Source organism: Bactrocera neohumeralis, chromosome 4, assembly GCF_024586455.1.
Source record: "Bactrocera neohumeralis isolate Rockhampton chromosome 4, APGP_CSIRO_Bneo_wtdbg2-racon-allhic-juicebox.fasta_v2, whole genome shotgun sequence".
Classification (NCBI taxonomy): domain Eukaryota; kingdom Metazoa; phylum Arthropoda; class Insecta; order Diptera; family Tephritidae; genus Bactrocera; species Bactrocera neohumeralis.
The window spans coordinates 66408204-66425927 of record NC_065921.1 but is presented as its reverse complement, the minus strand read 5'-3'; the positions used below and the strand labels follow the sequence as shown (position 1 = coordinate 66425927).

The 17724-nt window shown below is 37.3% G+C and overlaps 1 protein-coding gene across 1 annotated transcript in view; it reads left to right on the top strand.

The window, feature by feature from the left end:
• The window catches only part of LOC126757001 (cell adhesion molecule Dscam2), a 169031-nt gene that overhangs the window by 58495 nt on the left and 92812 nt on the right, over window positions 1-17724 (top strand). Inside the window, exon 3 of the mRNA XM_050470543.1 lies at window positions 6479-6820. Coding sequence (XP_050326500.1) covers window positions 6479-6820 — 342 coding nt within the window. The remainder of the gene's footprint in view (window positions 1-6478; window positions 6821-17724) is intronic.

Below are 17724 nucleotides of genomic sequence, written 5' to 3'. Positions count from 1 at the left end.
AACTGTTGGAAATTAAGCATATTTGCCTCTTGTCACCTATTTTCACTGTAAGTGATGTAAGACATGAAAATATAATTAATTTGTTTAAATAAATTTTAGAAATTTGTTTATAACCACCCTATATTAATTCTAATTACTCTCCACCTCCGGACGTAATGCTTAATCTAGGTTTCTACAATCCAACCAAGTACACGCTGCGGTCACAACAAAGCATTGCGTGCTTAAATTCTTGCCGACTGTGAAGAAAAGCATTAATTAATCGATTTTCTAGCGAAGCGAATCGTGTGACACCTCAGAAATGGTGACATTGATAGAACCTAATTTACCGAAAAGGCAGGGTGGTGTATAAAATAATAACAAATTGTATAGTAAAAGAACTCCTAGTTTTTGTATGCTTTTATGTTTTTATTAATTTATCTTTTATTTTTATTCTACAGTTTCATTATATGCGCATTGTTCCGATGCATCCGTTTGGTTAGTGTTGCAATCATATTATTCTTTGTTTTTAATGCTTATTGTCATTTAAATTAATTCAGTTTAATTTTTAATGATTTCTCACAGCAACACATCGGCGTGGCTGCTTGCTTTGGCATTATGCTATTCCTATTTTGTTGCTGACACGCTTCGTTGGTTGTTGGTCAGCAATTTTGTTGTACTACTGCACGCGTTTCTGGGCCTTGGCCGTTCGTTGTCCAACAACATGGCACGAACAAAGCGTGCACCACTCTCTGCGCTTTTGTCTCGACGGGAGTGTATTTCGCGTTGCGCATCACTTATCCGCACATTGTGTTCGATTGAAAGCGCTAGTTGAACAGTATTTGGATCAAAAGCATAGTAATAAACTGTGCCACTATAGGTTAGCCGTCAGGCTTGCGTTTTAGTTAATGCTATACGCAAGGCTTGACTACTTTATTCAAATTACTTATTGCTTGCAAGTGATAAGTTCTCACATTTGTTGCATATTTCCATTTTCATATGAGTAACTAATTACTTATTACCCCCCTTGTGTGTGCTTAATTACTGCTGATGTGTAATGAACAGTAACGTAGAATTAGCTGATTAAGTAATTGTAGCTTTTAATGGCATGTCAAGCGCTTGCTATCGCGCATATGTGAGTGAAGGACATATTTATGTACATATGGTATATTTGACCATATTCTCGTAAATAAACAATGACTGAAGTGCTTCGAAAAAAATAAAAATTGATTACAGAAATAAGTCTCTCTCTACATACTGCCGCAAGGTTGTTCCGATAAAGAATTTTCTTTGAATATTTAAAATCATTAAAATAAAAATATTTTAATATATTTGAATGGTTTTCCTGAAATTTTCCGAGCTTTTGGTAAAGATTTTTAAATACAGCTCAAAAATCCCTTCATCAGAAGTCGAAAAAAATGATTGCGGGTTGTGATACCCAAAAAGCATATTGTATTAGATTCTAGATTCTTAGTTCTAAGGCCATGTTTTTAATATTCGTTCACGATTCTTCTTCTTCTTAATTGGCGTAGACACCGCTTACGCGATTATAGCCGAGTTAACAACAGCGCGCCAGTCGTTTCTTCTTTTCGCTACGTGGCGCCAATTGGATATTCCAAGCGAAGCCGGGTCCTTCTCCACTTGGTCCTTCCAACGGAGTGGAGGTCTTCCTCTTCGTTCACGATTAGTTAATAATAATCTAGTAAAATCAGACCAAAAGTAGATGAGCGTTATAACGAGCTGTGTTTCAATTTTGCTTTGAGTAACAAAATAAATCGTAATTTGATTAATTTTAAGCATAATTGATTTTAAATGGTAAAGGGTGATTCATTTCGACGGTACCTAGTTTAAGAAAAAAAAAAAGAAATTTCAAATTTATTGGGGGAATCTTTATTATCGTTCGATAGAACATTCTTTGACATTTGTTTTTTGAAGATCATCTCTTTCAAATGTTGGCTGCAGCTACGTCTCAGATGGTCCATCCGTTGAGTCCAATTTTCGATGACTCATTCGAGCATTCCGACTGGTAACTGGCGAATGACACGTGTGATGCTTGCTCCAGGACCTGAATTGTCCGCATAGACTTTAGACTTTACATATCCCCACAAGAAATATCGCACGATCTTGGTGAACTATTGATCGGCTCAAAATGTGAAACTATCTGCTCCCCGAAGTGTTCTCTCAATAAATCTATTGATTGATGCGATATGTTGGAAGTGGCGCTGTCTTGTTGAAGCAAATACCGCCGAGATCACGAGCTTCAATTTCAGGCATCAAACATTCGGTTATCATATCGCGATAAAGGTCGCCATTGACGGTTACGTTCTTAACGGCATCAGCTTTGAAGAAATGTAGACCGATGATTCCACTGGCATGGCAGCTCTCTTCAGGTTGGTCTTCCCCCCAAAATCCAGCAATTTTGCTTATTTTTGTACATACCCATTGAGCTACAAATGGGCCTCATCGCTGAACAAAATTTGGCCCAAAAACGTTGGGTCTTCTTGGAACTTTTCAAGATCCCTTAGAACGAAGCGATGTCGTTTGGGGAGGTCGAGCGGCTCCAGTGCAAGCGCAAGCTATGATGGGTGCTGTTGTTGCAAAAAGTATGCTCAGTAAGCCGATTATGTTGACCAAAAATTGAGCGAAGCCCGCGAAACACATTATTTACAAAACGTGAATTTTCATAATAAAGTTGAACGATTTGTAAACGTTGTTCAGGCGTGAAAAGCCAAACTGATGGCAGCTTGACACAACTCATGCGTGATTTGTCACAAAGGCTATTCAAAAAAGTACCTCTACTTGGATCTCCCGGTAGTTCAAGTAAGGTGGCTTAAAAAGGAGAGCAATGAAAATAAGCAGGTCATAGAAAAAAATTTTGAATAGGATTGCCTCAGCTTTCTATAAAAATTTGAATGTCTAAGAATTAATTCCGAAACACCAGTATTACATATAATTTTTTCTTACTTGTGATGTCTCAACTTAAGTTTAAATATAGTTTAATAAATTAAAATCTGCGTTTAAGCTTCTCTAACCAAGTAACGCTTCCTTGCAAATGTCAACTATGCTGCCAAATCTGTTTAAAATCTTTAGCTCGCTTTTATTAGCTTGATTGAAAAGAATCTGCTACGAATGCGAGGCGGCGCCAAGATAAGTTTTTGCAAAAAAAGGATAAGCTAACATATACTGTTTGTACCTATTTATCGTTGGTGAACTGCCAAAGTGTTATCCAAATGAATAGCTTTCAGATGCAATCAAGCTATCATAGCTTTTGCACTACTCGATGGATTGTGTTTAGTAGCTCTGCCATTTTGTAGAGATTACATAAACAGTTTTTTAAGTAGCTGTCATGTCAGATTTTGGCAAACGCGGTTAATAAAAAACATTATTGGCTTTTATACTATCGAGTATGGAGTAATTTAGCGCTGTAGTGCGAAACGTGCCAAGTAAAGAATTCAGTTGCCACCACCCCACATTTTTAACACTTTTTCACCTCGTTGTGTGTACGAGTACCATATAAGTTTTTGATATTTGTACATGGCTATGCAACTATGTACATAAATATTCCTTCAGTCTTACTTTAATAGTATAGCCCGCATAAAATTTTAATACCCCGATCTTATGGCTCTGCACGTTTATTCCTGCCTTGTCACGTTTGTGCCTTTGTTGCTGTTTGATGACATTATGCCACGACAGAAAGTTTTAGTCATGAAAGTGTCATCGACACGTTTCATTCTTACATACAAATAAGCTCGCATTGATGATCGTTCGGTTTGTACATATTTTCTGCGCACGAAGCGGGTGATTTGTTTGCGGCGCGTTTATTTTCTTCTTTCTTTGTAAGAAATCCACCACTTCGTGTAGGAGACTCCGTGTCCATATGAGCATTATATATTTTTTTATTGATTCTTTTTGTTGTGACTTTTCCTTTCTTGTTACGTCTGTCGTGTCGTAAGCTGATTTTATGGATATTGTTTTTTCTTTACCACATTTGGCGTCACTCTGCTGTCGTTGGCCCTCCTCATAACCAAAAAGAGAAAAATAAAGTGAAGTTCAAGTTGACATTGCCGGTGGCAAAGCTGACGTTCGCCACTCAATCTGTACAATAAATATGCTGACTGTGGAGCTTTAATTATTATTATTGTTATCAGTTACCTGTCTTTCTTTATTGTATAGATCGATGGGAATATCAATTTGAAGATAATCAAAGATAAAGATTTAAAGATAATAAAGATGAGGTAAGTAGGTAGATAGAATGACTGCCTGACGACCAATCCCATAACTCTATTATGTCCTCTCTGAAACAGCTCGTACTTCTGAACATGAGTAAAAAAGTTTTATCTATGCAACCTCAAATCTTCTTCTTCTTAATTGGCGTAGACACCGCTTACGCGATTATAGCCGAGTTAACAACAGCGCGCCAGTCGTTTCTCCTTTTTGCTACGTGGCGCCAATTGGATATTCCAAGCGTAGCCAGGTCCTTCTCCACCTGGTCCTTCCAACGGAGTGGAGGTCTTCCTCTTCCTCTGCTTCCCCGGCGGGTACTGCATCGAATACTTTCAGAGCTGGAGTGTTTTCGTCCATTCGAACAACATGACCTAGCCAGCGTAGCCGCTGTCTTTTAATTCGCTGAACTATGTCAATGTCGTCGTATATCTCGTACAGCTCATCGTTCCATCGAATGCGATATTCGCCGTGGCCAACGCGCAAAGGACCATAAATCTTTCGCAGAACTTTTCTCTCGAAAACTCGCAACGTCGACTCATCAGTTGTTGACAACGTCCAAGCCTCTGCACCATATAGCAGGACGGGAATTATGAGCGACTTATAGAGTTTGGTTTTTGTTCGTTGAGAGAGGACTTTGCTTCTCAATTGCCTACTCAGTCCGAAGTAGCACCTGTTGGCAAGAGTTATCCTGCGTTGGATTTCTAGGCTGACATTGTTGGTGGTGTTTACGCTGGTTCCAAGATAGACGAAATTATCTACGACTTCAAAGTTATGACTGTCAACAGTGACGTGAGAGCCAAGTCGCGAGTGCGACGACTGTTTGTTTGATGACAGGAGATATTTCGTCTTGCCCTCGTTCACTGCCAGACCCATTTTCTGTGCTTCCTTGTCCAGCCTGGAGAAAGCAGAACTAACGGCGCGGGTGTTGAGGCCGATGATATCAATATCGTCGGCATACGCCAGCAGCTGTACACTCTTATAGAAGATGGTACCTTCTCTGTTTAGTTCTGCAGCTCGTACTATTTTCTCCAGAAGCAGGTTGAAGAAATCGCACGATGCAACCTCAAATATCGCCAAGAAATCCTAGATTGATAGCTGCGACTCTTTTCCTAATCGTGGAATAAGATCTTAGATCCACTTAGAGATCAATATGTTCTTTTACTATTTTAGATGAAACCCTTAGTGTTTTCATTGCCGCTGTATATATACATACATAAATATATTCCTTATTGTGAGCACATTCTTTATCAGAACAAGAAGACTATTTTAATTGCTGAGACCTCCGCTTGGAAAACAGTGCAGTAGTCTGGTAGTTAGAAGACGATTCTGGTATGTAATTTTACTGAAAAGATACCACCTCTCAATCGATTATCTAGTTTGGACCCATCCGTATACATATGTGCTTATCCCCACGACCTTGTCCAGCTCACCCCTTTCCCACTCCTCTCTGGATAGGAAGGCAATATTCTCTTCTTAATTGGCGTTGACACCGCTTACGCGATTATAGCCGAGTTAACAACAGCGCGCCAGTTGTTTCTTCTTTTCACTACGTGGCGCCAAGTGGATATTCCAAGCGAAGCCAGTTCCTTCTCCACTTGGTCCTTCCAACGGAGTGGAGGTAACAGATAAAGGTGGAGGAACAAAAACCAAACTCTATAAGAAACGCGAACTTATTAAGTATTTGAAAATGTCCTTTATTGCAGGCGACTAATAGTGCGTATTCCCTCAGCATAAGACTCGTTGCCAATTGCTTACAGAACAAGTCTGTCGGCAGTAAATTTAGAATAACGCTTAGGACCAGACTTAACTCCACTGATACTAACTGCTCTTTGAATGCTTTTCATACACCTTACCATTTTCTTCTATTATTGGCCACCATACCAATATACCGTATGTCATCGGCATTTTAACTGTTGTTTAGAGCCAATGGGTTACCCGAAATACAAGAAAGTTGATAGTAGAAATAAAGTCTTTTAATTGCTTTTGGTTCTTTTAGTTTATATTTAAATACTCAGAAAATAGAGTTTCAGTAGTGCCAAGTCCATTGTCGGTCTCAGACATTTACTCAGCTCACCGGCGCGCACAACTTATATATTTTTTATGGAAATTTAATAATGAATTATTTATGTATATGGAGGACGCGATTCTTGATAGCTGACGCGTCTAGCTAAAGCGATAAATATTACTGTATTTATATACGTACATATGTAATATATATTTTTATTATTGTAATCTAAAACAATTTTCACTCATCCTTATCTTTCTCCTCTATTTACAGGTACCACGCTCGCTTATGCGGCGACCCAACCCGATGCCGACCAGAAAGGACCTGTTTTCCTCAACGAACCCACCAATCGTATTGATTTCTCCAACTCGACCGGCGCCGAAATTGAATGCAAAGCTAGCGGTAATCCTATGCCTGAGATTATCTGGATTCGTAGTGATGGTACTGCTGTTGGTGATGTACCCGGATTGCGTCAGATTTCATCCGATGGCAAATTGGTCTTCCCACCTTTCCGCGCTGAAGATTACCGACAGGAAGTGCACGCTCAGGTCTACGCTTGCTTGGCGCGTAATCAATTTGGCACAATTATTTCACGCGATGTTCATGTACGCGCGGGTAAGTTAAAGAGGTTCTAGAGAGTGGTGAGCGCAATGAGCGCTGATTTTACAATGCGATAGTTGGAGGACTTTGCGCAGAGAGCACAAAAATTCAATTCTAGCTTACTCGGTGAAATGGATAATATGATTCGAGACTCATTTCTTTTGCTGGGGGAAAGATACATATATGTACATATAAGGGTCTAATTTAGGATATCAAGCCTCAGCAGGTTACCCTCGGCAACTGGCCAAGACCCTTTGAAGTGAAGTATGATGCATTACTTACGAGCAGCCGGATTATGATTTTAGACAGTTTTAGCCAGACTCGGCGTCACTACTTGTTAAGGGGCTATACCAGTGTGACGCATGAAAAATTCGGCGATTTTCGTGAATTTTATTAAAAGAAAGTAAAAAAGTATACTTTTAGCTATATTAAAATTTTTTTTCTTATAAAAATATTGAAAAATAACGGAGTTATGTGCTGTATGCGGAAGTGCCGAAAAAAAGGGCCTCAACTGCTGGCATGATTCCGGTCGATTGAGTAGCTGAAACAAAAAAATTCAAAATGTTTGTTATACTTAAATATATTTTCTATACAATGAACTACGATCTTTGAAAAATATCAAAAATTAAGAAAATGGCGTAATTTTGAAAAAAAAAAAATCGTTTTTTTTACGAAAAAATGGTCGTTTTTTTAATGCCAAATTGACAATTTTCAACCAATCAAAAAGATCGTAGTCTATTGTATAGCAAATGTATTCAGCTATATTCAGTTTTAATTTGAAGTCGATCGGTTAATTTCTCGTTGAGTTATAATGTTAGCAATTTTGAAAAATGTCGCTTCGAGAAAAACGCGTTTAAAGTTTCACTTACATGTATGTATATGTATGTTTGCACCTCTGAGCGGTCGCTATTTAGAACGCTGCCATTCAAAAACTATTTAAGATACGACCTCACCGATTTCGCAGGATATTTTTGAATATGTGAACTATCGAAAAAGCAAAAAAGAAAAAAAAAATTTTTTGAAAGTGTCACACTGGTATAGCCCCTTAATAACCTCAAGCTAAGTTGGCAACACGACCGAGAAAAGGAGATCTACGTAATGCCTTGTTTTCATTCCACAGAAGAGAAGGATAGACCATTGGTTCCGTGATTGACAGTTCCAACGGCGAAATCTACAAAGATACAGAGGGATCAAAGTGTGAAATAGGAAAATAGCAACAGGAGCAGACTTCTTCTGTAGTAATTTCTACAAAGAAGGTAGTTTTAAACTACATAAGTGAATACAATTCAATTCTTCAGGCCGAAATTTTTGACATAACAGTGGGTGCTAAGTGGACTTCTATTTTCACCAGCAAATCCATAAACTTTCTAGTGGACAGTGTAGTGCCAATACTAAATCTAACTGCATTAAGTTCTACTAGCAGGTAATATTCAGATTCTCAGTAGGTTACTAGGTTAATATAGGAATAAAAGAGAACGAGAAGGCAGACGAACTAGCCCGCTCGGAAATACTTAATTGCGACCACAATTCTATTACCACCCCACCATACCCCAGACCATTCAGCTCTTTGAATGGTTATTTGGGATACCGGCCATACAACATAGTTTCTTTGGGGTAGTATTGATGGTGGACAAACCAAAAAAATTGTGCTTTTAGGCAAAAGGGAACTTCGTAATACTGTAGAGGTCATCATAGAACACCTACTCTTAAGATCCCACCTGCAGAAATACAACATAAATTTTCAAAATTATTTCTTCCCACGGTAAAACCACTCTAAAATACGTAAAAAAGTTGCATTTTGACATTTGATTTTCGCATCGTATTATCCATGTTTGGTGGTTAGCTATTTGCTAATATGCTGAACGCAGGAGGGACATAGTACATATATCTTCATTAAAATCGGGCGCTGTAGTAAAAAAAATAAATATTACACAAACGTTTTTGTTTTTTAAAGAGTTTTCGGCAAGTGCAAAAATAAAAAAATGAAAAATGTATCAAAGTATTAAATACCATTAAATTCTAAGAGAACAACAGTAATTATTTAAAGTCCTCCAACTATCATTGACATTCTTATATATTACCCCAATAAAAATTATAGGTTCGAATTCAACAAACTACACTCATCGTTGGTCAATTCTTATTAGGCGCATCGTTGGACTTTTATGTTCTGCTGTCCTGTCTTATGTTTCACTTGTCCAGCTGTACTATTTCATCTAACGACCGACGTTGCATATGATTAATTTCACGCTTTGCAAGATGAACAGTAATAAGAAAGCAGCTGGCTAATTCGTACCTTTTTAGCCACTCTGGCATTTTGTTTGTGGTTTCAATTTAGCAAATAACATCAATTGTTTTCAAATTATATTTCCTCTCGTGAGCGATTCTCACGCCTTTCTCATGTAGATATGTATGTATGTCAGAAAATATGCTGTTATGCGTCATCATTAATGCCATACGATTATTGTTGTGCCAAAACAATTATTCTTACTAATGCCTTGCCTCTTTATCGAAACTTTTATTGTAACTGCAGTTAATTGGCAACACCATATCACACATATCGCAGTGACACATTATTATGCTGCAAACGAAGCGCAAAGTTGCAGCGTTGCATTTGCTTTAAATTAGCATTGTCATCGGCGACAATGCGTACGTAATGCCAGTGATGCATCGCCATATTTCGCATTACAGCAGCCTTTTACGGTTAACAATGAAGCCTCCGTTATTGTAATGAAGGCAGCGCTGATTTGCAAAAACGTGTGTGGTGTTGTGTCTTTTATAATGGTAAGTGCGCAAAGTTATGAAATAAATGCTTCAGCAAATTTGGTTGCGTTTGCCAGTTTGCATAGTAAATGACACTTAGTCACAATGCAGTGTTGCAATTTCGATTTATAATTAAGCGCAAAGTTACCCGGTGGTGGTAAAGAAGAGTTTGATATTAAAAAGTGATATTTTAGATGTTTCTTTTAGAATGAGAAGCGAAGCGAAATATTCGGGAATAAATTTTCACTTAAAGTACAATAACCCTCATAAATAAACAACTCAGCAGTCATCATTCTTAATGGCTCCTTTCATTACGTTCTTTTTGTTGCAAATATATGTATGAAATTTTAATTAAAGCCCAACCATAATAGTTTTCATTCAAAGCGCTAGTTAGCTAAATGCCTCTTTTTAACATACTTATCCAAGCCAAGTTTCGCACACTTAACTCCACTTTCAAAGTTTCGGCGCGTCATTTAACCAATGTTCTGTACAAAAAGCTCGCAACTTAATTAAATTTTCTTGTCAAAATTAGCATAAGTAGTCAGGTAATAGAGCAAGACGCACCTTCCCATGCTAAGATTTTTTATTATTACCATTTAACGAAAAAGTAAAATTCAATTTATCACATTTTTTTGGTAGTTAATGAGAATTAAACACACCTACACAGTAACAAAACGCACGACAATGCTAATAATACATTAGCGTGTATTGTAGTGTAACGCAGCTAACTGCGTGTAACAACCTGTAACGCGCTATGGCTAGCCTAAGTATATTTTGTCGCCATAGTGCGTCACTTCCGTCCACAATTTCTCTGACCACTTTACGCGCCCACTAACCTACATACATATATGTACATATATTTATATGTCGCATCAATGCTACGTCATCATGCCAAAGCTCGCCTTGAGCTGAAGTATAATTTAAACGATTATAAATTTACTTAGACAAAGTGTCATACAAACTCACAACAAAAGTATTTGGACAGGCATATGCATATAAAACGGAAGCAAACACGCTGCAGCTTTTTTGACAGCTAAAGCGACTAATCGCCGCATGTCACGTCAACATGAACTACATGCAACACATCTTAACAGGGCTAATAGGCGCATAGTAAACGAGCTTGCTTGGCAAATGAGTATACAATAACGCGGAGAAATATTCAAATGCGCGTAAGGTGAGCGAAACCAAATGCTGTAAAAAATGTGAGGTGTGTTGTGGCATAAACTGTTGATGTTATAGCACCTCACCCAAAATGTCAGCTAAATTACGATTTTAATTTAATTACGCGAAAGCAAGCGTAAAAGCAAAATGTGCGGAAAAAAGTTAGAAATGTAGTTAATTTTGTAATTTAACGCTCATTTTAATCAAGACAACGCAAACAGTTTACCAGAAAGAAAAAGTGGAAATGTTCAGCTGAAGCACTAATGAAAGTTATTTAATTTTAAACGCAACAAGAGAAAATTTAGAATATGTTTGAATAAATAATCTGAAACAAAAAAAAAATATATGAAAAAACGTTGACTTCGGTTGCACCGAAACAAGAACTTGATTTTGATCGGTCAGTTTACAAAGACAATATAGTTACGTTAGGTTAGGTGGCTGAAGTAGCTGTCCTAGTAAACTCATCAGCCTTACAGTTTCATGCAATATCGCTGTGGACAGGCTACAGCGCCTTCCACCATATAAAAATTCCTTAGAACACTATGGGGTTAGCTATTGTTTCATAGAGCCAAAGCATTAACTAGTGAGAGGCCTCAATGGCTCCCCTGCAGTAGTACTGGGCAACCAATGCATTTCCACAAGATCCAGAGAAATGCCGAGAGAACTCTCACTTTGGGGCGCCCCTGCTTACATTCTGTTGTGCCCACGCACTGTCCCACTCCGCCACGATCGTTCTATCGCAGAGGAGTTTGAAGATAAGATGGTCGATTCCTTAAACCTATAAAGAGCTTTAATGACCGCTTCCGTCAATACGTCTTCTCTCGAGTCCTTTGCAGTTGACATGCTTTGTGTGTTGAAGGTGCATTTCTTAGAATACAACTTCTTAAGTGCAGACCAATCAGTATCTGTATCGTCTTCAATAAGAAAGAATGATGGGTCTGAAATCCTTGGTACACATGTGATCTTATTGGCCTTCAGGATGTACGCAATTCGAACCTGTGTCAAAGCGGAAAGTCGGAGCTCCCGGTAATATAGGTTTTTCATAAATTTCTATAAACTTTCCTAGACGGGCGCGCCGTGTCCAGATTGAACTCGAAGAACTTGTGGTCAAAAAATGAGTGATCCTCTAGAATCCTCCAATCTAAAATCAGATCTCCATTGCAGTTGAGGCTAGGGTGAGGTCTAGGACCTTCTCCCTGATCGCCGTGACAAATGTGAGTAAGTTGTCACTGTTGCATATAAAAAGATCTTTATCTATAACAAATTTGAAAAGTGGCTCTCCTCTCTGGTTTGTATGCGAGCTTTCCCAGATTATATTCCGCGCGTTTGCATCGAAACCAATGATAACACTGGTTCCTCTTTGCGTGCTTTCTCTACAGCATTTCTCAGCAGCATGGGAAGTGGTTCTACCTCACCTTCGCTGAAATTAGACAAGAGAAATGTTCATTCCGTTTCATTTCATTCCATTTGCAAGTAAGCAAGCTATCACTATATTTGTGTCGCAGCTTATGACTTTTCGTCCTTAATCCAGAACTTCCATAATTGCTGAGCCCCGTCTCCTGGATCAGGACGACGTCGGCTCAGTCTCGCAGACGGAGCAGTAGGTTTACGGAAGACACCTTTGCTTGTTGGAGGTTAATCTGTAGAAACTTTCTTTTCCAGGCTCTCCCGGTCCTCCTTGAACAAACGTTCCAAACTGAAATCGGGTTAGCCAATTGAAGATCCCTCTTCATTGCTCTTTAGGACGTCTTCGTCCTTCTCTACCGCACTAGGCAGTTGAGCGCCATCTATTTTGGATAATAATGCATACCAAATATCGTGAAAAGTTCGAGTGCATACATACATATATGTACAGGCAGGCGGAGATAGCAAGCTTAATTTACGCTGTTAAGGAAATAAAACCCGATATGTGAAACATTTCAAGCGATATAAGTGCTATAAGTACTACAAAGATCAACCTAACGCTTATTAAAGCCACATGCTGATTCGCTTTTTATACTCGGTATTTAATTAGAATCAATTAATTTTCCGCCATATAAAGCACATAATTTTTATATACATACGTATGCGTAATAAACATAATAATTTTATATTCCTTGCTGAATTTAAAAACCACAAACCAAATGTCAGTTAAATCTTGCTGATCAACAATGGGCTATACAGATTTTTATATGTATTAGTATTTAGCACAACAATAACCCCTCAAAAAAATTTTCTAGTGGTCGCTCAATACTATGAGGCGGATGTCAACAAAGAGCACGTGATACGTGGCAATGCAGCGGTTATTAAATGTCTAATTCCATCATTTGTAGCGGATTTCGTTGAAGTCGTCTCCTGGCATACGGATAGTGATGAAAATTATTTTCCCGGAACCGAATATGGTGCGAAGTTAAAACAAGCAAAATAAAATTAAAGCCTCTTAAGGCTACTAGTGATATTAACTGGTTGAAATCCCTATTCCCGCAAGTTTTCAATATGTGCGGTTGTTCTTAACTTAGATGCCACTAATCGCACGTCGTTGGTAATGCTCTGGCAGCATTTTTATTTGATATGCATACGGTTGCTAAATGCAAATAGTGCCCAAACTGCATTTCCCGTCCACAATTTGCTATTATTTTTCATTTATATATACATTTTCTTTCATCACTCTCTTCACTCATCTTATTCTACCGTCATAATTTACAAATTTCTACCTATATATTTATTTGAAGCACTCTCCATCATACTTTCTAAATATTTCTCTATATTTATTTCGCAATCATTCATTTCCTTTGGCGATTCCTTAACATCGTTGCAGTCGTTTCACAACAGTATGAGGAGGATATTCATAAAGCATTTGTCATACGCGGCAATTCGGCCATTTTGAAATGTGACATACCATCATTTGTGGCCGATTTTGTTAGCGTAATATCTTGGCATACCGATCAGGAAGAGAGTTTTTTTCCCGGCACTGAGTATGGTGTGTTCCCCCAATCAAATCTATTTAACTACGTATTTATAATTGTCTAACGTGCTAATAAATATCGCAAATTAAGTTGGAAAACTACTCTACTATCACCATTATTAATTTTGTATAGAAGAAAAATTTGTAAAGTGCGTAAAAATACCCAATAATCCTGTAAATTACACTATATGCCTACACGAATAAGAAAAACAAAAAATAAAAATAAAACTTTTACACTCAACTCCGCTAAGTGTACACTTACAATTGGCCTAACAATCACTGGATACAAATTAATCAACACCATTAACTAAACAAATGTGTAAAACGTTGCTGACTGATAGTCGATTAACAAAAGTATGTACATATGTATATACTTAAAAGCAACGTTTTACAGCACTCACTGTAAATTGACAGGGCAATAAACAATTCTACAGACTTACTCTCACATAGATTAGTCGTGAAAACAAACTCCAGCAACCACTTGCAAGGAGTAACACAACACACCGTTTACCACAGCAAATCAAACTTACCAACTTACACACCAAAATTTTTTCAGTCATCAAAATTAGCTGTTTTTCAATCCCCTATTGAGCTGACAACGGGAAGTTCCTTTTCACTCATTTCTGTTCCCCATAACATTTAGTTTTTTTTTAATTTTGTTTTTCCTATGTTCAATTTATTATAAATATATTTCTATTGTTTTTAATCGTCTCTCAGTTGTTGCTCAATATTACGATACCGATGTAAATAAAGCTTATGTAATTCGTGGCAATGCAGCAGTTTTAAAATGTGAAATACCTTCGTTTGTTGCGGATTTTGTCAGTGTTATGTCTTGGCATACGGATCAAAATGAGGACTTTTTGCCAGGCACTGAATATGGTTGGTGCAGACAAGTTTGCAGTTTTTAGGTTATTTTTGCTTGCTTAGTGTGAATTGTGCTGTGAAAAGTAGTGTACAAACAAACATAAATATGTATATTATATTAAATATTGAGGTGAAAAACAAAAAAAATGGAGTTGGGCACCGTTGTAATAAAAAATATCGCAAATTATTGTTTTTTAAATTTGTTCTTGAAGTAATACTTAAAATATTGCCTGAAATCACTAACATGTGGCAAATTTCTAGTTCCGAGCTAAAAATCTAATTCAAGGAACAATGGCAATAAATTTTATCATAATTAATTTATGTTTTTTGCATTTAATCGAAGAAGTGACTAATTCGTAGGTTGCCTTTTATATTTCGGAATTTGGCAACCACTGACAAATTGGTCGTAAAGTTTGACATTTTTGATATTATACATACTCAGAACGTTTTGACATACGGCGCCGCTACTTGTGCTGTTTACAGTACAGTCAAAGATAAATGATATGAAACTCTTTTTTTACACTCTCGCTTTGCTTCATCTTTTTTCTGAGCTGGCAACAAAACACAATCAGAGTCCCGTTAATCAGCTGTAAGTAAAAAAGGCGGAATACCAGAAGAATAGCGCTAAAACGAACTGCCAAAATCAGTGTGTTGTTGAAATTCTGTAGAATTAGATGTCGGTAGTTTGTAAAATTATTTATACATATGGGTGATATAGGTCTACAGATGAACCGAGATGAACTAACTTCGGTAAGGCGCCTTTTCCATACCTCAATGGTGGTGTGGAAGCTGCATAATTTCCAAATAAGTATTTAATAATGCCCAACTCCAATTTAATTAGAGTGACATCCCTGATGAATACTATAAAAAATGCGAATTTTAACAGCCGCCAACCGCCAAAGACAGATCACTCTTCACCACGACTGTCACACATAGGCTGCAACAACTGCAATTTTGCGAACTCAAAACATTAATTTCATGAGTCACCCTCCGTATAGTTCTGTCACAGGAACGAATTTGTTCTTTTTATTCCCGTACATAAAAAATAAACGTTTTTCGACACCTGAAGAGGCGGTTAATGCGTTCAGAACACATGTTTTGAAGATCCCTCAATTGGCAAAAGTGCTTCGAAAATTGGTTTTAGCGCACGAAAAGTATATAAGTAGATCTTAATAGAGAATATTTTGAAAAGCAATAAAGCGATTTTCGAGGATTTGTTTTTGTTCTCGAATCCCGAAATATAAAAGGCAACCTACATATAATGCTCATATCCACACTCAACATTTTAATTAATTGCAATTTTGTTTAGTTATATTGAGGTTATGTCGAAAAGCTGATAAAAACTATGCATGACTTTAAGAATAATTTACTTATGGAATATGTAAACATTTTTCGTTATAAACATATTTAATAAATTTACTACTACAAAACGCGAAATGAACTAGTGCCCAACTTTATGAAACTTTAAGCCCCTTTTCGAAAATAATATTTTTTGGTCCTATTCCTGTTTAAAATTTGATTAGCTCTTATGTTTTTATAATTTTGTTTGGTTCTTTAATAAATTTGTAAAAACATACCTTATTTCCAAACATGTAATATTTTTTCTACGTGGTTGCCATATTAATTCTCAATCTATTTTAATTTTTATGCAGAATATTTACAAATTGCGGTCAGGGGTTTCGATTTTCTATATACATATACATACATATACATATTTTACCATATTCAATTCCACTTCAAAACTACGCCGAATAATATTTCGAATTCATTTCTCTCTATTTTTCTTCTTTTATAGCAATTTATTTTTATATCCATCACTGTTTTTTCTACCAAAGATTGAGTTCCGTTCATATAATTACTACTCATTTTTGGTTTTGTTTCCTCACCTGTATCTACACTTGCACTTAATTAATCATATTTTATCAGTCATTAACCTCTCACATTGAAAAACAAAATTCTCTGCACTTAAAACAGGCAACGACTAACTGATCTCACTTCCACATTCTTCCCATGAAGTTTGTAGGCGTTTCATAATTCTTCCAAGCTTTTTAGTGACGCCTATAGCTTTTCTACAGCAAGCCGCCATTGATAAATATTTAAATCTTAATTGATGTAGTGGTCACACGCGAGCATTAGCATTCGAAATTATAGATGTGATAGACAGATAGGGGAAGGCAATGCGCTTTTAAGAGTGTTTAGAATCATTAGAATTCTTTGTGGAAGCGTGCGAATTACGCGCTAAGCGATTATCGTGATTTTCATTTCAATTACGGAGCGGTACATGTGAAAAGTTGCAAGCATAATTGTTATGTAAGCTCAAGAGAGCGCGCCAGACGCTCACACGCTTCGTTGCATTCTCCCACATACGAGTATCTTCGCTTAAGGCCTGTATGCGCTCGGTAGTGTTTTCGTATGCACCTAAACACGGCGCAAAAGTGGTAACAACATCAGCGTAATTGTTGCCGCATGTTTTATGTAATTAAAGATTTACTGCCGGCGCGTTGAAGTTCATTTATATAAAATTTAGCCGTTACATGCAAGTTCGAGAGTTCATGCGAGATTCATCATCATTGTGCATTTTTTGCATTTCTTCACTTTAATACAGTTGTACAACAATTCTACGAATCCGAAGTGAATAATGAATACGTAATACGTGGCAACGCCGCAGTGCTTAAGTGTTCGATTCCCTCATTTGTGGCGGATTTCGTGCAGGTCATATCGTGGCAGGATGAAAGCGGCGAATTGTATGCAACGCTGGATGAACAACAGGGCACCGGTAGTGAAAAATTGTTTTGAAAGATGGCATTAGATTTTAATGGCAACACGATTTATTTAAATGTGTACCTACCCACCTCTCGTCCTTGCATTAATCTACTGTTATTTTTGCTTTAATTACTTTTTATTTAAAACTCTACAAATGCATATTTCATTTATTTCTAGCTGCCAAAACATATTTATTTTATTCTCTCCACTTTGTATCGCTAACTTTCAGTGGTCAATCAGTATTACGAGGCTGAGGTCGTTTCTGAGTATGTCATTAAGGGCAATACAGCGGTTTTAAAATGCACCATACCAAGTTTTGTCGCTGATTTCGTAAAAGTGGAAGCATGGTTGTCCAGTGAGGGCACCGAATTTCTGCCCACCGATAGTTTTGGTATAAAACTCACGAAATGAACAAATTACTGTTAGC